Source organism: Thunnus maccoyii, chromosome 11 (genome assembly GCF_910596095.1).
Source record: "Thunnus maccoyii chromosome 11, fThuMac1.1, whole genome shotgun sequence".
Lineage (NCBI taxonomy): Eukaryota > Metazoa > Chordata > Actinopteri > Scombriformes > Scombridae > Thunnus > Thunnus maccoyii.
This window is the reverse complement of record NC_056543.1, coordinates 21713636-21733339: the sequence shown is the minus strand read 5'-3', so window position 1 is coordinate 21733339 and position 19704 is coordinate 21713636. Positions and strand designations below refer to the sequence as shown.

The following is a 19704-nucleotide window of genomic DNA, read 5'->3' as shown; positions in this document are numbered from 1 at the left end:
ATTTTACACTCCTCTGTGTGTGTGCACGTTTTAACCTGCACACAGGACTGAAACACTCCAGGATCGGCCTACGTTTCTGTTTAAGGGAATCAGTTATTCTTGATAGGAGGCAAAAGGAGGTTTGTTGAATGTGTGTTCATAAGAGGCATCAATTGGAAGTGAGTGTCACCATCAGGATGGTTTTATATCCAGTGGTGTGTTTTCCTTTAGTTTTGTACAGAGCTCTTTGCGTGTTGTTGTGTTTTTTGCCAAAGTTGCTGATGAACTGAATCTTCTACTCCTAGAAAACAGAATGCTCTGCAAGCTTTAGTACAGAGATATGCTTGATGTTTTCAAAGGGAACAAGAAACTTTTTAAATAAAATTTTTAACAAAATCGTGGAACTTTGTCATTTTTAAGGATATGCAACTACATTCAAGCAGTTATTTGATGTTGTGTCTGAACAGAGATAACTTCTTTGAAAAAGCAGTGTATAACTGAACCTTTTGTGTCCCATTATTTTTTTGGGATGGGGAGGACTGCTCCCAGCTGGTGGACTCTTGAGCTGTCTTAAGTCTTATGTATGGCCTGCATGCATGATTTCATGATTTCTTTCCAACATGTGTTTTGACAGGAAACAGAGTAAAGTAGGAAGGAAGCAGCTACAACATTGTCCAGCTTGTCTGTTTATCCTGTCTCAATTCACAATTCTTTCATCAGTTTCCATCCGCTTGCTCTTGGATTACTGATTAATGAGGAGATCAAGTCAAGGATATTCTCTTTTTTCCTGTGACAAACTAGATTTACTTGGTGAATTTGCTTCTAGTATTGTACTTTTGGTTTGGGGCTGTTTTTCTTGGCCCTTTCGTTCCACTTGCTATAAAAATAAAGTGGATCATGTGGCAGAACGGGAGAAAAACCCTGTAGTCATGTTCAAAAAATCTTGCAGCAAACCTTTCCAGAAGAGTGGAATCTGTTGTAGCAGCATGTTCATACCTGTCATGTTTGGATGTCCACATACATGGTGTATTCAAATACATTTTTAAGTGAAGGAGCTGGTTGTTACTGTGAGTGCGTGGATGCTTATTTTTTTGAGTTATCACATTTTCAAGAACAATATACTCTGTGACACAGAAATAATGGGCAAGAATGTTTTCATTAATCAAAAGTTTATTGAAATAATCGTTGTGGTGTTTCATTTGCTAAATATTCATGCCATTTTGACAAGTGTAACATCAGCAACTGCCACTGTAACAAAAGTAAAGGTAGCGGATGGTGCAGGCCCACTCACTACACATGTGCATTGTAAGAATTTGTTCTGTTAAAAATGAATATTACAATATATTCACAATATGAAGCAATGACCACAATCAAATCTGTTCTATACCTCACATTATGAATCAAAACTTTTAAAGACATAAATATCACATTTTTCTGTACCTCCAGAGAAAGCACACACATAAATGAAGTCATTGTGCTTTTTGATATCTAATCAGTGGTTTGAAGACCAACAAATGGTTTCCTCTGCATTAGCAGCAAAGTAAATGTCTTAACACCCATCCAAGCTCCCAACAGATGCTAGTAAACAAAATATTTCCATATGATTTGCAACACAGGGCTGACTCAGCAATGTGATGCCATCATAACAGATATTATATCCTGATTTAGAGCTGCAGCCACTGAGCAGCAGTTCCTGTGCAATATGATGACTGTCGTCTTCCCCACATCAACATTTCTGTACCTTTCTTTTGCTCAAACTACAGAGGTGTGCAATATGAACAAAAATCAATATGGCAATGATACAACTTATTTATCCATTACCTAAATAATAAATTGACAATACATTTAAAATATCTTCAGCAAGGATATGATTTATATATAAAGATAAACAAAAAATGAATGAATTCCATCTTTTTTAGGTACGAGCTTCTTTTTATTTTGGTCAGTGTAGCCTGACTCATGTAGAGTTAATACACTCTTCGGTGATAGTTTGAAAACCTTCCTTCTACATGAAGACACACCTTGTAACAGTTGAAACAAATTTAAATCTCAATGGTTCTTTCACTTGATTAAATAAAAGAAAAATGAAAATGCATTATATTCTACACACATGAGAAAAAGTGACTGAGACTGATCAGTTACTCTTCATGTCACTATCGTAACAGTTTGGTCAAACTGCACCACAGGCTTCGAGATCAGAAGAACTGTCATAAACAAAGCGTCACTTAAATTAAAACCTGACAGTATTTAACCCCATATGCTGATACAATTGTATGTGGATATATCACCAAGCTCCAGCTCAAACCATGTTTTCCTGCTTGAATTAGAGCATGACAATGGCTTACAAATAGTCTTGAACTTTAAACCTTTTAGGAAAGCACACACTTGACAATAGCAGATGCTGTCAAAAATGACAGCAACTCAGCTCTTACAAATGAGGACGGGATCTCTGAATCGTCTGGCTCTAATCCTTATCAGGGTCAGACAGAAGTAGGCAAAAATAGGCACATTATATCTTCATATCACACAGACCTCATTTCTCAAAAAACAACCATCGCTCTCTTCTCAAATCTTCACTGACTGACTGATGAAAATGGGACAACATACAGTATGTGATCATGTTAAATTAACCCTCAAATGTCCATATAAAACACCTAGGATTACAATTGAATATAGAAAGACCAATGTAACTATTAACACAAAAGGGTTATTCTTAGAAATGAATGCAAAGGCCAGGCCTCAGATCAACACACACCACTGCCAAAATTTCACATGATCTGAATAGATTTGCCAAAACCGTGTGAAATTTGGAGAGCCTGAAAGAGGCCACTTCCACTTCCCACACAAAAGTTGCGCTCTATAAAAACAAATTTGGCAGGAGAATGTGCACATGTAAACTCTGCCCCATGCATACAAACATTTTGGAGACAGATGGTGATCATCATCATCTCTTGAGTTCGCTTTGGATGATCTAACACAGCATGTCAATGAGCTAGAAATGTTTGCTCCAGCCTGCGTGAAAACAATTTCAAGCTAACGACTAAATTCATCGAACTGGAAGGTTGGAGCAGTCAGCAAAACCTGTGCATGTTTTATCATGTAGATAAAATTATACATTTGTGCCCTACTGCTTCAATCCTAACCAACTCTCAACAGTCACAACCTCTCAACCTCCAACAGGGAACTCGTCAAAGGTGCCCCTTAAGCCCACTACTTTTTGATCTGGCCATAGAACCACTACGCAATTGTGTGCCATAGTCACCAAGATATTTCAGGAATTTGGAGGAAGGGAGTTGAACATAAGTGTCCCTCTATGCGGACGATCTTGTGCTTTTCATATCAAGCTTGGACACCTCCCTACCCCCCATGCTGCCATTGCTCATCCAATTCAGCCACTTCTCAGGATACAAACTAAATTTACACAAAAGTGAACTTCTCCTTGTGAATGGAGAGGCACTAACGTCAGAGTATACTAAGCTCCCTTTTAAGATTGTGAAAAATCAATTTACTTACCTCGGTATTACAGTCATAAGAAAACCTAAGTGTCTTTTTAGAGAAAATTTCTTTACTCTGTTAAATCATGTGAAATAGTGCCTAACGCAGTGGTCACCCCTATCTACATCCCTGGTGGGCCAAATTAACTCCGTCAAAATGTATATTCTCTCTACATTTTTATATCTTTTTCAATCTAAACTAACCTTCATTCCTAAATCCTTTTTTGACTCACTAGACTCAGTTATCTCGTCCTACATATGGAAGGGCAAGTGTCGTCAACTAAATTAAGTCCATCTTCAAAAATCAAAAAGCAAGACATGGCATGGCACTGCCTAATTTCTGCTTTTATTACTGGGCGGCTAATATACGCTGTCTTATGTTTTGATCCAGCCTGTTCTCATTCCCAAATACCGACGCTTCGTCACACCCCTCAGCGTCTGACACCAATGCACAAGGCACTCTTTAGCGTCTGTACTCCAATGTAAATCCTTCCGCACCATTATTCGACAACATGAGACCGATGACATCTATATATATAAACCACAAATTTTCCCTAAACCTAGCCAAGTGTTTTTTGTGCCTAAACCTGATCAAGTGGTTTTTGTGCCTAAACCTAGCCAAGTGGTTTTTGTGCCTAGATCTGACCAAGTGTTTTTTGTGGGCCCCACTCACCCACTTTTTTCTTTTTCTTTTTAAATGGTGCAATTTGGTTCTGACTGCACACTGACAATCCCTACTCTTATCGATGCTCCTTATTGGTTTGGTTCTCTATTGAGACTCTTATCGGTTCTTTTTCATAACTAAATAATTGCTTTTTAAAAAGTATATTATTTTAAAAAAAGAATAAATTCAGAACAGCATTAGAATTTATTCTTATTTTAAATATAAATAAATGCTGTTTCTAGAGCAGCAACAGTAGTAACAATTTGCTATTAGCCGTGCTAGTGCTCTATGCTTGTGTAACACAAAGCGGCGGTGGATGAGACACTGTGGACAGACTACGGTTTTTTAGACCGTAATAGAGGTAATACACACTAAAACGTGTTTTTTGAGCTGTAAACTAAATTATATGACTGTGCTGTGATGAAACACATCAATGCTGTGTTAATATTGACACTGACACCACATTTATGAAAAACAAAATCTGCATTTCATGGGTTGAAAATGGCTCAACGTGTCATCTGCTAATTAAAATCAGCCCTGAAAAGGCGGGGCCAATGCTGACGTAGAGTCGACCGTTTCATAGTTCTCTACGTCATGAAATGTATATTAATGGTAGAATGATAACGCCCACCTCCCCCAGCCCCGCGCTCATTTTCAAATATATACTATATACTTTCAGCTTAAGAAGCTAACGGCAGCTACAGAACTGCAGGGCGAGATGTGAGGAGGATTTCTGTTGTTTTTGTGGCCTGACTTCTGGCTCGTTTAAATGACCTTGAACTCCTGCCTCACACAGTTATGCTCCGTCCAACGCCCACCGCCTGTCCCCCCTCAGCCCCTTGCCTACTTTTTAGCATTTTTCAAAATTATGCAGTGGGTGGAGTTAGGCTCAGACCTAGGGGTGCAGTTACACCAAAGAGTATAGAAGCACAAGAGGTGAAATTCTGGTGCTTTTTTGACAACCACTGCTAGATGGCACTGCTGTAGCAATGCCGCCATTTTGGACGGAAAACGCCATCACATTTACTCAAATTCATCACATCTGATGCACACAAAATCAGCAAATCTCACAGCCAAATCAGAAGCGCAATAGAAAATTTCTCAAAATAAGTCATCAGTAAATTGTATGACACTTACGGTATATACTAGTGATGTCACCATACTAGATTTACCACTGAAGATCCACTGCTCTCAGTACCTGATTTAATACTGGAAACCCCACTCAGGACACACTCCTTTATTTAAAAACTATATATAAACATTAAAAATTGAACAGAAACTTTTTGTGTTTCATTATTTAAGCATACAGGCTACATTAGAATAATAGTTACAAATTAAATATTGGCCTGTAGCCTTCAAGTAGAAAGCAAAGCAGCCCAAAAAACAGTCATTTCAAATTAGAGGAACTGTATGAAAATTCATTCTCTAACAACAAATACAACTGTGATTCTGTGCTCTCATTCTGGTTTGCAAATATGACTGAAAGTGTTTCAGCATTTAAACAAACACGCTCCGTCTATATTAGAATAATAACACTGAGTTATAGCGTGATGAGGTGTTGATACTATTGATAACTAAAAACGCTGGTATTAGTATCATTTTCTAAATGCTGGTATTGATTTGATATCTATGTATCTATGGGATCTATGTATTGATTCTTGTGACATCCCTAAGTTTATCCACTTTGGTTATCCAGTTGTTTAGAAGAATGGTTCACAAACTGGGATCCGAAAACTGCAGGGGTCCTCGAGAGGGCTGCAGGGGGTTCCCGGCAAAAGGACAAATAGATTAATTTCACTTTATTGACACAAAGTTAAAGGGATTGTATCTTCTTAGAGGGGATTCTTTCAAACAATATCCTCTCAAACATGGGTCTCTGGTGTATTGTGCATCTATTTTGGAGGCACTTAACTTGAAAAAGTTTGAGATTGCCTCGTTTCTGAAAATCCCAAGAGTGCTGGATTTTTCCATCTTCCATTTATGTCATATTGTGTGTCCTATTTATGTATTGCTCACTTTTTCCACCTCTGGGAAGAGGGATAAAAAGTTATGTTTTTATGTTATGTTACGTCTTTCAATTTGGAACTTGTAAATCTGAACCCATGATTTAAAAGTGTTTGTTCTTTAATAAATGAAATTCTGAATGAATATTTTACAAATTTTTGCTTTGATTCTTTCGTAAATGTAATGAATAAGTACGTATGCATATTTATAATATTTTTTCAAGTTCAACACAGGCCATTCGGTAGAGGCATTGAAAATATGTTTGTTATATGTTTGTATTGTTTGTAATATTTGGTACCCATCCCTACAGAGAAATAAGTGCACATTAAATAAAATTTCCAGACCTTTGATTATTTTGGAGAAAATAGACGTATAAATCGATGCATATACAACCCTGGGAAGCCTGAACACGCATTGATGTCTGGAACAAGAAGCGCCTCTTTCCCTTGCCGTTTAATCGCATACAAAGCGAAAAAGCGGAAATGCAGTGGCAGGGTCAAATATTTTTTCACATTGGCAGCAACATAAACGGACAATGAGGGAAAAAATAACTCACTTTTGGACGTAAATCCATCTGTAGATGGAGCTCTTGCACCTATAGGTATCGAGCGCTTTAAGGATCTTTTTATCAATATCAGTTTTGCATCATTTGAACAACTTTCTGAAAAGTTTAACCTACCAAATACCCATATTTCAAGTATCTGCAAACCAGACATTTTCTCCACTATCAGGTAACAAATTTCCCAGAGACACCTGATACAAACACCGCTGTTTCTTTGTTACAAAGGTTTAATATCCGCTATCTATGACAAGCTAGCAGGTATAAGACCTGCCCCTCTTGACAAAATTGAAACTGCCTAGGAGCAGGATTTAAACCTTTCACTGTGGGTTAATTAAATATCCCTATGTGCCTGTCACTGTCTGTTACAGTTACAGGTTGTGCAAAGGGCCCATGTGACCAAACTATCTTGTATTTACCAAGATGTGAATCCCTGCTGTGACAAATGTAGGTGAGGTGAGGCTTCCCTTATCTACATATTATGGACGTGACCTAGCCTGGAAAAATACTGGACGGATGTTTTCCAAACCTCATCCCTAATCCTCAATTTTGACCTAGAACTCAACCCTCTGGTCGTCATTTTTGGCACCACTGGAGAGGATGATGCATGCGTGAATCCAATCAATTGACGCACACTGTCCTTCGCCTCTCCTTTGACCAGACGTGCAGTATTACTAAGATGGAGGGATGCTGCCCCACCCACCCACGCTCAGTGGCTGATAGACAACATGTCCTGTCTAAACCTCGAAAAGATCCACTACTCAGTTTGTAACTCAAACAAAAGTTCCAAAAGGTGTGGAGACCTTTCCCGAAATACTTTAAGAACCTTAAAAGTAAAGACTTATTCTCTCACTCTCTTTTTGTCTTTTTTCTCTCTGTTGATTTCTTTCAGTAATATTATCTGTACAAATTTATTAATTTCTAACCCCCCATACTTTTATTTATTTTTCTTTCTTTCTTTTCTAAATATAAAACCTGACTTCTAGCACCTTTCTGTATTACTCCAGGGACGAAATACCCTTTTTAAATTCCAGCTTGTAGATGGGGCTAGTGGGGGTGAGGGGCAATTGGGACAAGATTGCTCGATGTGCTCTTCTATCATGCATGTGCTCTTTAACCTTGAAATATCTGTTGTGCACTCTACAAAATTCCTGTGTATATTTTGCTTCCTTGTTCGAAATTCAATAAAAATATTCTTGAGGAAAAAGAATTCAAATTATGGTTGACGCTAGCAGTTAAAGTTGCAGGTTTTGTCTAAATAAACAAAACTTGTTTGACCTTTTGTCTGTTCTATGAGTTATGAGTTACACACTGCAACAAATTTAGATTGTAGTTGATGTGTAGCTGATGTTTTTACATGGCTCAGGGTGTAAGAGCACATTTTTAATACTGATCTGCCTGAGAAACAAGAACTCAGACAATAAGTCCGTACCTTTGGCAAACTAACAAATAAATATAAGCATAAAACAAACAAAAAAAAGTACCAACTGCAAATATGGCCGACTTAAGTAAAAATACTGAGTACCACACACACAAATACTTTGGTAACATAAACAGATGGGGTAGTAACAATCGCTGTGCCAATGTCTTTGGCATTTCCAGAGCAAAATAGCTTTTGTGGGATTCAAAATGCAATGTAACAGGCAGGTAAACAGAGATTAAAACTAGCAGTCTGGTAAATCTCTCAGTACAGACAGTATTTAAAGGGTATGTCACAACTCTTCTATTTCTGTTGTCTCTTTTTCTTCTCTGGACAAATATAAGACAAAAACATGTCTATCATGTTCTTGACGATGGCTGGAGGTGGGTGGAGGGCGTGAGGGAGGTGGTGCGCTACACTCATTTGCCAGGCATCTACCTGCAGAACATTCAGTCCCTTGAACATGGCTCTGAGCACCCTGTCGAGCTGCAGGGAGTACCAGTCGCTGTTGTATAGGCTCACCTCTTGGTCCACGGCTTGGAGATTGGCTGAGCGGATCACGACGAGTGTCCCCGGCGCTCGGTCCATGAGTCGCACCAGCGCCCGTCGGATGTGACGAAGCCGTCGTATGTACACCTCCACAGGAAAGGTGCTGAAGTGGGCCCAGATACTGAGGACCACGACAGTGTTGGGGCCCCCAGACAGGCCGTCCAGCTCATTGGAAATGTACCGCAGCTCACTGGACATGACTGTGGAGAAGCGGATGGGAGGGCCATGGCAGCGGTACATCAAGAGAATATTATGGGTGCTGTCCACCGCCATGAAAGGCCCAACGTTTTTAGGACTGTGTAGGTTGAACTCCTTTAATTCTGGGGAAAGTGGAATAATTTGAAGTTACAGTGGGAAAGACACACAAAATCCAAAATATAGAGTGTAAAACTCAAAACTCACCTGGTGCAGAAGCAATGAGGTACTCAAACCACTGCCTGACGGTAGAGTCTCCGTACATGTTGATCACCTTGTTCTTCAAACACTGAGTGATGGCAGATGATTCGTTAAACTGGCGCATTGTAACGCCACCTAACGGCCTCCATGAGTCCTCGTAGTAATATCCAGACGGTGCTAGCTTAATAGGTTCTGGATTTATACTGCTGCTTTCTGCGTCTACTTTATCTGATACAAAGCGAGAAACGTTGCAGACAAAATTAATTTAATAGAATAAATCAAAGCATGCACAAACTGTGAAATGACACACAAAACTACACATATGAGGGTGTGACGTATACCTGTCCTTGAAGGCACCACATTGATCCTGTCAGTTCCTGAAGCATGTATGGGAACTTTGATGTTTACACCACTAAGATTAAAGAAACAGAAGGGATCAGTGTTAAAACAGAATGTTGAAGGATAAAGCTAACAAAATACTTTATTATTGTTACTGTCAACAAATACCCCAAATGATAAAACCAAGAATATGTTGGACAAGAAAATGTCTCAATAGTTTCCAACTTCCTCTATCCTGGCAAAACGGGTCACAAGCACAAGCAAATAGGTAAGAGCCTCCTATTGGATAATTACTGCATGGGTGATTATCTTTCAGCTGGCAACAAGTTATTTAACCCCAACTGATGCAATGAGTATCTTCTCATTTCTTAAACAACCATGTCGAAAGACACATCCCATGGTCGTGGAAAAGATGTTGGTCTGTTTGAGAAGGGTCAAATCATTGGCATGCATCAAGCAGAGAAAACATCTAAGGAGATTGCAGAAACTACTAAAATTGGGTTAAGAACTGGCCAACGCATTATTAAAAACAGGAAGGATAGTGGGGAACCATCATCTTTGAGTGAAACAACAGTAGAACTCAGGGCTATATTTAATAGTGAAAGTAAGAGCATTTCCACATGCACAATGCAAAGGGAACTCAAGGGATTGGGACTGAACAGCTGTGTAGCCCTAAGAAAACCACTAATCAGTGAGGCTAATCGGAAAAAAGTCTTCAATTTGCTAGGGAGCATAAAGATAGGACTCTGGAGCAATGGAAGAAGGTCATGTGGTCTGATGAGTCCAGATTTACTCTGTTCCAGAGTGATGGGCGCATCAGGGTAAGAAGAGAGGCAGATGAAGTGATGCACCCATCATGCCAAGTGCCGACTGTACAAGACTGTGGGGGCAGTGCTATGATCTGGGGTTGCTGCAGTTGGTCAGCTCTAGGTTCAGCAACATTATGTGCCCAAAGAATGAGGCAAGCTGACTACCTAAATATACTGAATGACCAGATTATTCCATCAATGGATTTTTTCTTCCCTGATGGCACGGGCATATTCCAAGATGACAATGCCAGGATTCATCGGGCTCAAATTGTGAAAGAGTGGTTCAGGGAGCATGAGACATCATTTTCACACATGGATTGGCCACCACAGAGTCCAGACCTTAACCCCATTGAGAATCTTTGGGATGTGCTGGAGAAGGCTTTGCGCGGTGGTCTGACCCTCCCATCATCAATACAAGATCTTGGTGAAAAATTAATGCAACACTGGACGGAAATAAATCTTGTGACACTGCAGAAGCTTATCAAAACAATGCCACAGCGAATGAGTGCCGTAATCAAAGCTAAAGGCGGTCCAACGAAATATTAGAGTGTGTGACCTTTTTTTTTTTTAGGTGGCGACTTTTCTTTTGGCCAGGCAGTGTATGTAGTCCAATTTTTCAAGGCTCAGTGTTTCTTACATCAGATGGACACTGTGATTTTTAGAAAACATTACTTAAACGAGAGTAAATAGTGTATTTGTTGAGGACTATCTTCAGCCATGGATTTGGTGATCTATAGAGTATTTGCGACATCAGGACAGTGTATGTGGGAACAACTATTGATAAACAACAAATTCCATGTTCATTAAAATAAAGGAACATGACACTCAGTGCAACGATGTGGCTCGCTGATGTGTTTTAATAGTTTTTGCAAAATGAAGCTCTATAGCTCAGAGTGAAGGAGCTTTTGGCTACACAGACAATACTTAAAGTCCCTATATTTAGCCCTGTTTGCAGTCAATAATATAGTCAGCGTGTTTTTTTAAAAAAATATATTGTTAAACATTTTGTATCATTAGAATGAAGAAAAAAGGTCTTTGGGGAAATATCAGAAGTGCTCTTTTTTTGTCTCGACCAGCTGGGGGGGGCGTGCCAGTGTCCGTGTTTGATTGACAGTAGCGGGCAGGCTTCAAATGTTACCATAGGAAACGGAGACGAAGTAAACTAACCACTGTAGCTACAAGTTATGGACATACAGTGTGTCGCTAACAGGGATTTTGAAGAGCAATGACTAAACCAGCATCTAACAAAGTGACATTTTCATAAGTTAACATGTGCTGCAGCTGCGTAGCTAATTAGCTATCTAGCCTGATAATTGACATTAGTAATGCACTTTTCTTCAGTGTTTGTTTGGTGTCTCATTCAATTAGCTAAGGTGCAGACGTGCAGAACGTGAAATCATGAAGTTAGATAAGAAGGAGGCTTCAGGAAATGTGGGTTGTTGTTCAGTCTGTGGTTCTTGTGTTGTGTAGCAGGATTTTATCAGGCTCAGTGTGACAATCGCCCCATTATTGTTATTCATGCCAGATTTGATTTGGAGAAATTAGGACTCCAGCAATGTAAGCCGATGGAGGAACTGTATTTTATTAAATTAATTCAAAACTATGGGCACCATCATGAAATCAAAGAATTTAATGTATTAATTTCTCCCTTTTGGTTTCTGATTATTTCCTCAAAGGAAAACACAGGACAAGTGATTTACAGAGCAGGGGAATGCTATTTATTTCAGTTGGACTAATAGTGGGATCAGTTCATTTTTAGTTTTGAATTTTTTTTCATGTTATTTGTTCACAATAAGAAAATAAAGAATATCACTAGATTTATCCTTTAACAAACACATATGTCCAATTACCACATTTTCCTGATCCTATATTATACAAACCTCTGGAAGAGCAATGCTTCCTTGTTGGTGATGAGGTGCTTCAGGTAGCCTCCCTTGGCGTGGTTGATTCTAGTGTCACAGCTGAGCATCTTCGGCTTGTAGCAGTACCAGGGCTCACCTGTGTGAAGGTCTGTGTAGTTGCACAGGGGCTGCTGGTCGGGGGGCAGGCACATGTTACACACAGTTGTTTCAGAAAGGAAGCCTAAGCGAAACAGGCTCTTGAAAAACACCCGATCAGGTCGTTCCTCCCTCAGCCGTCGCAGCACAGTGACGGCCTCGCTGGAGTGCACCATCGTGATCTCAACCTGTGCAGACCCCACCCAGAGGAGTGGGAACAGAACAGAATAAAATCCATTCTTGTGGTCCAGCACGATCCCCGCTACACCTGCTCCAAGCTCCGGGGAGTGCAGTCGAGCCAAAAGGAAATCCCCGCCGTAGTGCTTGGGTTGACCCTGGAAGTCATGCATTTGGACGAGGACCTCAAGCTGGTCACCCACATGCCACTCCCGTCCTGCTTTAGTGGGGAGGATGGCGAACAGGCTGTGCACGGGGTCACTCGTGCGGCGCAGAGCAATTGGTGTGGAGTGAGACGGTGGCACAGGCCAGGCGATTAAGTCCAACAGGTAGCGCTCCTCCAGTTCATCTTCAGGGGAGGGTTTCAGGCCCAGATGTGCACAGAAGGTGCGGCTGTGATTAAAATTAGGGATACCCACCGGGATGAAGGATGATTGGATCCTGCTCTGGAGCTGGTACAGGGCTGAAATTGTGTGGCAGTTCCAGTTCTGAGGAGACAGACAGAAGAGTTAAGTTGTGCTGGAGGAATAAGCACCGTCAACTGTGACTGGCAAATAAAAATGCATTAAAAAAATTGCAAATTAATGTAATACAGAGGTCTGGTGGATTATTGCAACAATAATGGAACCAAATACTTTGAGTGCATTTCAAGATGGATCTTCTTGTGTTACTACTTGGGCTACCCTATAAAATAAATAAACAATTGTAAAAAAAAAACAAAAAAAACTTTTGCATAATATTTTATCTTTTTGATGGTGGATCAGTGACAAGCACAGAGTTAAATAAGAAGAACACAGATCTAAACATAAAGGTCAGTTTACTCTTCTTCTGTGGCTCTGGAGGAGGTTTTTTTTTCCAAGTCTGAGAAAATGACAAAAACAGCACCTGATGACATCATCAGGGTTTACAGTATTTTTAAAACAAATGTTTGTGATTGGGACAAACAAAAAGAATGTCTGAACAAACAATCTACAAGTGTAAATAACAACATCCAGATAATCAGAGTAACATGTTGAAGTTCAATTTTTGTCATGCTATGGAATTTGCTTTATGCAATTACTTCACTAGAAAGTTACAATTCCCCATTATTTGCATTTGGAACTACCCATGTTACTGAATTACGCTGTTTTGCACACCACTTTCACATTGTAGTAATGTTAGTAGGCCACACAATAGTTATTGTTTATGTTATTTTGGTATTTAAACACACAATATGTAATTTTATGCCACTAGGCGTCTCTCAATCAAAACAATAACAAAAGACGGAGTTTGATGACATCATGACGTAGCTTGGGATCATTATTTTGTTTTGAGGTTAAGATTCCTTCAGTGTTCATCGTTCAGGAGGTTTTTACAGGGAGCTGAATTATCTGCAGAGGTCTCGTCCTCTCCAAAAGAAACAGACCTGGTGATTAAAACCAGTAAAAACAGTGAATAAAGCAGTTTCACATTAAAAATCAGTGTTTTTCTGACACTGTTTGGCGGACACAGGACGGAGGGGCTGTGAACTGAGCTGCAGCTAATGTTTTCTCAGCTTGTCTCTCTGATAACTTAAGATCCAGACGAAATACTAATTAAGTGGATTTAGTGCACCTATAATTGAAACTTCTGACAAAGGTGTTTGAAATCCTATCTTAAATATGTGGACCCAGGTCTTACTTCCACCGTGCAGCTGGGCTTCTTTTTGTGACTCTGAATTGTTACCCAGCAACATATTTATTTGCCTGCCTGATATGATTTTTCTTATGCAATCCTATCAAATGCGCTTGACCGCATGTAAAAAAAAAAGTATCAGACACAAATTATTATTATTAATAGATATATGACACTATTTTTGGTTTTGTTATCTGTTTCTTCCTATATCTATTTTAAATCTGGATTTAGTGGGATGGTTCTGTTAAGAATATGTATTTTTACTTGGACTTTGTTTTTTTTCTAATTTCTATATTTCAGTTCAGTTGTGTAGAAAGCTTTTGTACTATGTGAAAACACAGGTAAATTATCATTTTATCCATTACCCTAAACAGGTTATTGAGGAAACACACCACTTCAAACTAGGGCTGGGCGATATGACCAAAATCTCATATCACGATATAGGTAATTTCATATCCTAATAAGGATACCTATATATCACATTTTACAGTGTGTGCAGCGCAGCAGAGTAGAGACAGACAGGCGTGGAGAGCTGACAACTAAACCCATTATGTAACTGTAAGTGCAATAAAAGCTTCGAGATTAAAAAGCCAAGATTTTTCAATGTAATCTGCGCAAAAGATGGACTGACTCCAAATAACGAAAAATACTGCCGTAAAGAGTGTGATTTGCGTCACAATGATACAAACGATAGAGCATAATATGAAGACATTTTTCTCTCATCACACGATATATATCGTCATAACGCACAGCCCTACTTCAAATCCATTTGTATAATGCGTCTCTCCTCACCTCCACGGTGTGGATGTTGCATAGCAGGAAGATGAGGCCAGACAGGGCTAAGAAGAGGAAGATGAGGGCATATTTGGATAGATTTCGGCACATGGTGACCTCCTTCTGTCTCCCATGATCATCCCTGTTTCACGCTCCGCTGTCACCACGGTGACGATGGCATCGTTTCGCCCTCAGCACCTGATGTAGAGAAATGAACGCTGTCAACGAGACAGGATGGACAAACACGAAACTGACACATTTTCAGCTTCAACAAAGGGACAATTCATGTTTATGTATTGCAAGCGAAGAGAAACAATCATACAGGTTATTCATTTTGAAGGGGGCCAGTTGTGCTGCTGGTGTTAAATTATAAGGAGACAATATCTATACGGTGGGGTCTCTACTCTAGTTAGGCTGCCTCAAACCCAAGCCGGCAGCTAACTGCTATTTTTGTCTCACCGACAGTCCAATAGCCACAGCATATTGGAAAGCAGTGCTTTATTTTGGCATTTTTCTTCGTTTTTTTTTAAATTGTTGCCGATTAATTTTCTATTGGTGGACTAATCGACCAACATCCATGCTTGGAAATGTCTTCAACTTGGAACAAACTGATTTAACAGCCTTACAGACAGACTTATAGTAATGGCAGTGGTTAACATCCAACGTTACTCGGTACATCTAAAGCAAATCCTCCATCTTTAGACATCAGTAACAGTCAGCTGCGACGACGCAAGAGCCAACAACAAAGGGACGGAGGATAAAATTCAATATTATACTCACTGCTGTATAATACCGTTCATTTAACAGACATAACCCACGGCTAGTGGGTGCAGGTGTGATTGGTACCCAGCAAATGCTCGCCTACTTACATTAACATGTCATATTATCATCATGTCGGACCGTTGGACAGACGCTGAAAGGTAATGACTCTACCGGGCAGGGCAGGCCAGCCGGTGAGGTAGCAGAGCTTTGGCCGGAACATCAGAGCCAGCCCGGTGGACGGACGGCAAGAGTCTCCTATTTGTAATGTCCTGCAGGGAAGGCGGGGTATGGTAACCCCAGATTTGTGGAAGATCTCGCGAGAGTGATCATTTTAACCCAAACCATCTTTCCCGAACCCCCTTTAAGAATGAGTTTCCATACATTTTTCCCATCCATGATTTTTCCTGACAGACCTTTCCCTACCCCTAACCAATTTTTTTTGTGCCTAAACCTAACCAGACTTTAACTACAGCATTGTCACATCATAAAATATAGGCATTTTGTACAATGACAAACAACGCACACAAAGAATCTCGCGAGAGCAGCGGCTTTTTATGCAATTTGTATGTTTGCTCTTTTTGCGATAAAATTGCAAGCAAAGGAAAATAATGCGATTTTTTAAACTACTACCAGTGAAGAGTCATATGTAATTGTAACCGATTAATACAAATATAGCCTTGTTATGAATTTCATCTAATCATTCCTGTTTATTATTTTTGTTCTGTTGGATCTGCATCTCTTACCCGTGTCATTTGAAGTGTGTGTGTGTGTGTGTGTGTGTGTGTGTGTGTGTGTGTGTGTGTGTGTGTGTGTGTGTGTGTGTGTGTGTGTGTGTGTGCGTGCGTGTGTGTGTGTACAACGTAATTACGTCGGTGTGCGCACGCATGCACAACTAACAGAGAGGTAGTTTAGGCTGCGTAAACTGAAACTCCCTGATAACTTTTTTATGCATTTGATGTGATGCAAACGTTATCTAATGGTTGTGTCTTGTTCTATGTCATATCAGTTCTATTCTATGTAAATCATGTCAATATTTGAGATCGCTAACCATAGTTTTTTAATTAAAGTAGATTTGGAGAAATTGAGCGACCGTTAGAGTGCCGGTGTGGTTGATATGGTAACACTATAGTGCTGTATGTTATGTAGGCCTAGTTATAAGAAAATCAGACTTCAATGTGGATCGATATTGTGTATGTTTATAATTGTTACAGTAATGAAATATGGGTCTTGGTCTTGGTTACTATGTGTTTAATTATAATTGATTAATTATTTATGTGATAGGTTTTGTTTTTGTTTTTATTGATTTATGCTGCTATGTCTATATATGTCTATGAAATTGAACTTCACAGTATCTAATAGTTGTTATAATTTTGTAACTGTAACTTGGCAAAATAGGAAAGCTCTATCCAGCCAAGCAGAAACACACACACCACCAGATGTTTTGTTATTTTGCATATATTTCACCAGAGATTGCTACTAAAGACCTGAGACCCAGAGCTTCCTCCTGCTTCTTAACTGAAAACGCCCAGAACAACGCAGAACATCATAGGCGTAACCCAGCCGGATATATAACCACTTCCTCAAAGTAAAAAAAAGCATACAACATATCACAGAAACAACTATATTTCAGTGCTATTTTTAAATGTATTTTCTGAACGTGAGAACCATTTGCTAAAATTATATTAAAAAAGAAAATACTGTACTTGAGTTCCATTTATAAGCATTTATTAAATAAACTGTAACCTCAACATTAGCACTAAATAAAATGATAATAACGTTAAAATAAATCCATTAACATAAAAATATTGTTTATTTCCAAAGTGCCAAGACAAAGTGTAATCTCTTACAGCTGTAGGGGTGTTTAGGCTACAACTCATGTATGAAACTACAGTTCAGTGTCATACTCCATTGGCCATTCATCATGCGGAAAAGTTGCATTTAGCAAAATTGCAAGTTCTCGCAAATATTGTAGATAAATTTTGTGATATATTGCAATCACAAAATCACAATTTCCTAGAGGGAGTGGGAGAGGATGGATCAGCAAGGACCCTCTCAGAAACCTCAAAACGGTCTGGATGGATCGGTCTTGCTGCATTCTCTGGAAGCCAAAGTGGGTAAAGGAGAAAAAAGGGGGGGCATTTGGACTCTGAAGCCTCTAAAATTGTGTATGAAAGCCCTTTTCTCGACAGGAACATGCATAAATTAAGAATAATTAAAATAGAAGTTCTTATCTCATGATTATGTATATTTTATCATTTTATTGTGCGTTTGTGGTGTATTTTCATTAAAAGTCATTGGTGTGCTTAAAGACAATATTAAGCTATGCAGATTAATTTTATAAGTTTATAAGCAATAAGGGCTAGTGTGATACAATTTGTATTGGTGTAGTTATAATCTCATGAACCATATTTAATCACACTGTACGTATAGAGGCACAGTAGAAGAATCATAATCATACACTGGAGAAATTTGAGTGTGTTTGTATTACATGTCACTTTGCTTGGGTCTGCTAAAGTCTTCACCTTTCAAAAAATACTCTCTGGAGGAGATCAAGAAATAAGGGTGTAAAATGACTAGAATAACTTATAAAAAAAAATAAAAGGCCAGAAGACAACTTGGCAATAATGGTGTAAAATGATTCCCAATACTTATATAAAAATTGGATATAATCAGGTAGAATTGAATATGCCAGTGCATATCCTCAAACACCTCAAAACCTGTTTTGAAGAGTTTTGACCAACAACGAGTGACAGAGATAAAAGTAACATAATAATTGGTCAAAAATTAGGGAGGGTGGATGATAAGGTGTGACCTTTTTTTGCCGGCAATAAAAGAACACTTTGCTGCTTGGACCTCTGACTCCCTTTTTATTTTCAAGAGAGAGTTTTTTGCTCTGGTACATTTTTCTGCAACAATTTGATACAACACGTTGACATAGGAAAACCCCTCCCCCAGACTTACCAGGCGGGTGGTTCTGTCCCAGTCTGGTTCTATGTCCCTCCACCAGTCCACCAGATGCCCTCAGACTTTTTTCCTGTTTGTTGAATTGGACTGAGTGGCAGTAAGACCTTGAAGTTTGCTTTTACACGAGTAATTTTCTTATGGTAATGTGACCAAGAGACAAAGTGCAAAAGTGAACTGAAACTCAGAACAACTCAGTCTTATCTCTATTCATGTTATTACATGCAAGTCACTTCCTCATGTGGCCTACTTTTCTCTCCACCCTTCTCTTCACATCTGCCCTACATCCGTCTTGTTAGCTCTGCCCTGCTTCCAGTGTCTGCCCTCCTGTTTTGCCACTTGTTTCTTGTTGTTTCATCAGTTCAGTTTGTATTTAAGTCCTGGTTTTCAGTTCAGTCTTGTTGGATCCTTTAATCTGTGCATCGTTCAGTTTTGTTTTGTTTAGTTTGGTTCAGTTTGGCTGTGCCAGCATGTCCTGGAGCTGCTGCTCCTGCGTCCTGCATTTGGGTCCATCTCCTGCTGCTTCTTGAAAGTGGTCAACTAACTGCCCAGGGGCCCCGACCCCCGAGTTTGCTCCATATCGTTTGAGTCTACATACTTCTATTAAGCGCAGATTTATTAGGAACTTGCACCAAAGTATAATATCACCTATGACAGGTCCTCCACCTTCACTCTGTGTCAAAATCTAGTTTCAAGACGTGAATTGTTTTAGTTTATATTGTTTTAATTTGTTTTTAAGTTGTGTTTTATCAATCTGTACACAGGAAACCTATGGCAAGCTAGTATTAGTCCATCGTTGGAGTACTGTAAGGCTGCAACCAATAATTATTTTCACTATCAATAGGTTTGACAATTTTTTTCTTTGATAATTGATTGTTCAGTATATAAAATTTCAGTAAATAGTGAAAAATACAGATAATTATTCCCTTAACAACTACTTGTTTTGTCTACTATTGTGGAAAATTAACAAATATTCACATTTCAGAAGCTGATACCAGTGATTTTTTTTTTGATGATTTATCAATTATTGAAATTGTTTCCAATGAAACTTCTTTCAATTGATTAATCACTGAATCATTTCAGCTCTAGAGTACTACCATATGTAGCGGGGGTCAATGGAGGTCAGTAGGGGCCCAACAACAAATATTTGCTGAGGTCCCATAGAAG

At 39.2% G+C, this 19704-nt stretch overlaps 1 protein-coding gene across 2 annotated transcripts; it reads right to left on the bottom strand.

Moving 5' to 3' along the window:
* Positions 1–1131: 1131 nt before the first annotated feature.
* Positions 1132–19228, bottom strand: nxpe3 (neurexophilin and PC-esterase domain family, member 3). 2 transcript variants are annotated; one of them, XM_042425880.1, is made up of 6 exons: positions 18538–19228; positions 14833–15012; positions 12094–12875; positions 9407–9477; positions 9072–9293; positions 1132–8989 (listed from the first exon to the last, which is right to left on the bottom strand). In XM_042425880.1, the coding sequence occupies exons 2-6, from the start codon at positions 14923–14925 to the stop codon at positions 8424–8426; spliced, it is 1734 nt and encodes a 577-aa protein (XP_042281814.1). In that variant the 5' UTR covers positions 14926–15012; positions 18538–19228; the 3' UTR covers positions 1132–8423. The 2 variants fall into 2 exon arrangements, with proteins under 2 accessions (XP_042281814.1, XP_042281813.1); XM_042425879.1 differs by lacking the exon at positions 18538–19228 and adding an exon at positions 15684–16326.
* Positions 19229–19704: the final 476 nt, after the last annotated feature.

What these genes read in the sequence shown, in the direction of transcription:
- nxpe3 (XM_042425880.1), bottom strand. Translation starts at nt 14,925, where the DNA reads ATGTGCCGAAATCTATCCAAATATGCCCTCATCTTCCTCTTCTTAGCC. An exon ending in TGTGGTGCCTTCAAGGACAG is followed by an intron (nt 9,294 to 9,406) that starts GTATACGTCACA and finishes GCTTTGTATCAG; the next exon opens with ATAAAGTAGACGCAGAAAGC. An exon ending in CCTCATTGCTTCTGCACCAG is followed by an intron (nt 8,990 to 9,071) that starts GTGAGTTTTGAG and finishes CACTTTCCCCAG; the next exon opens with AATTAAAGGAGTTCAACCTA.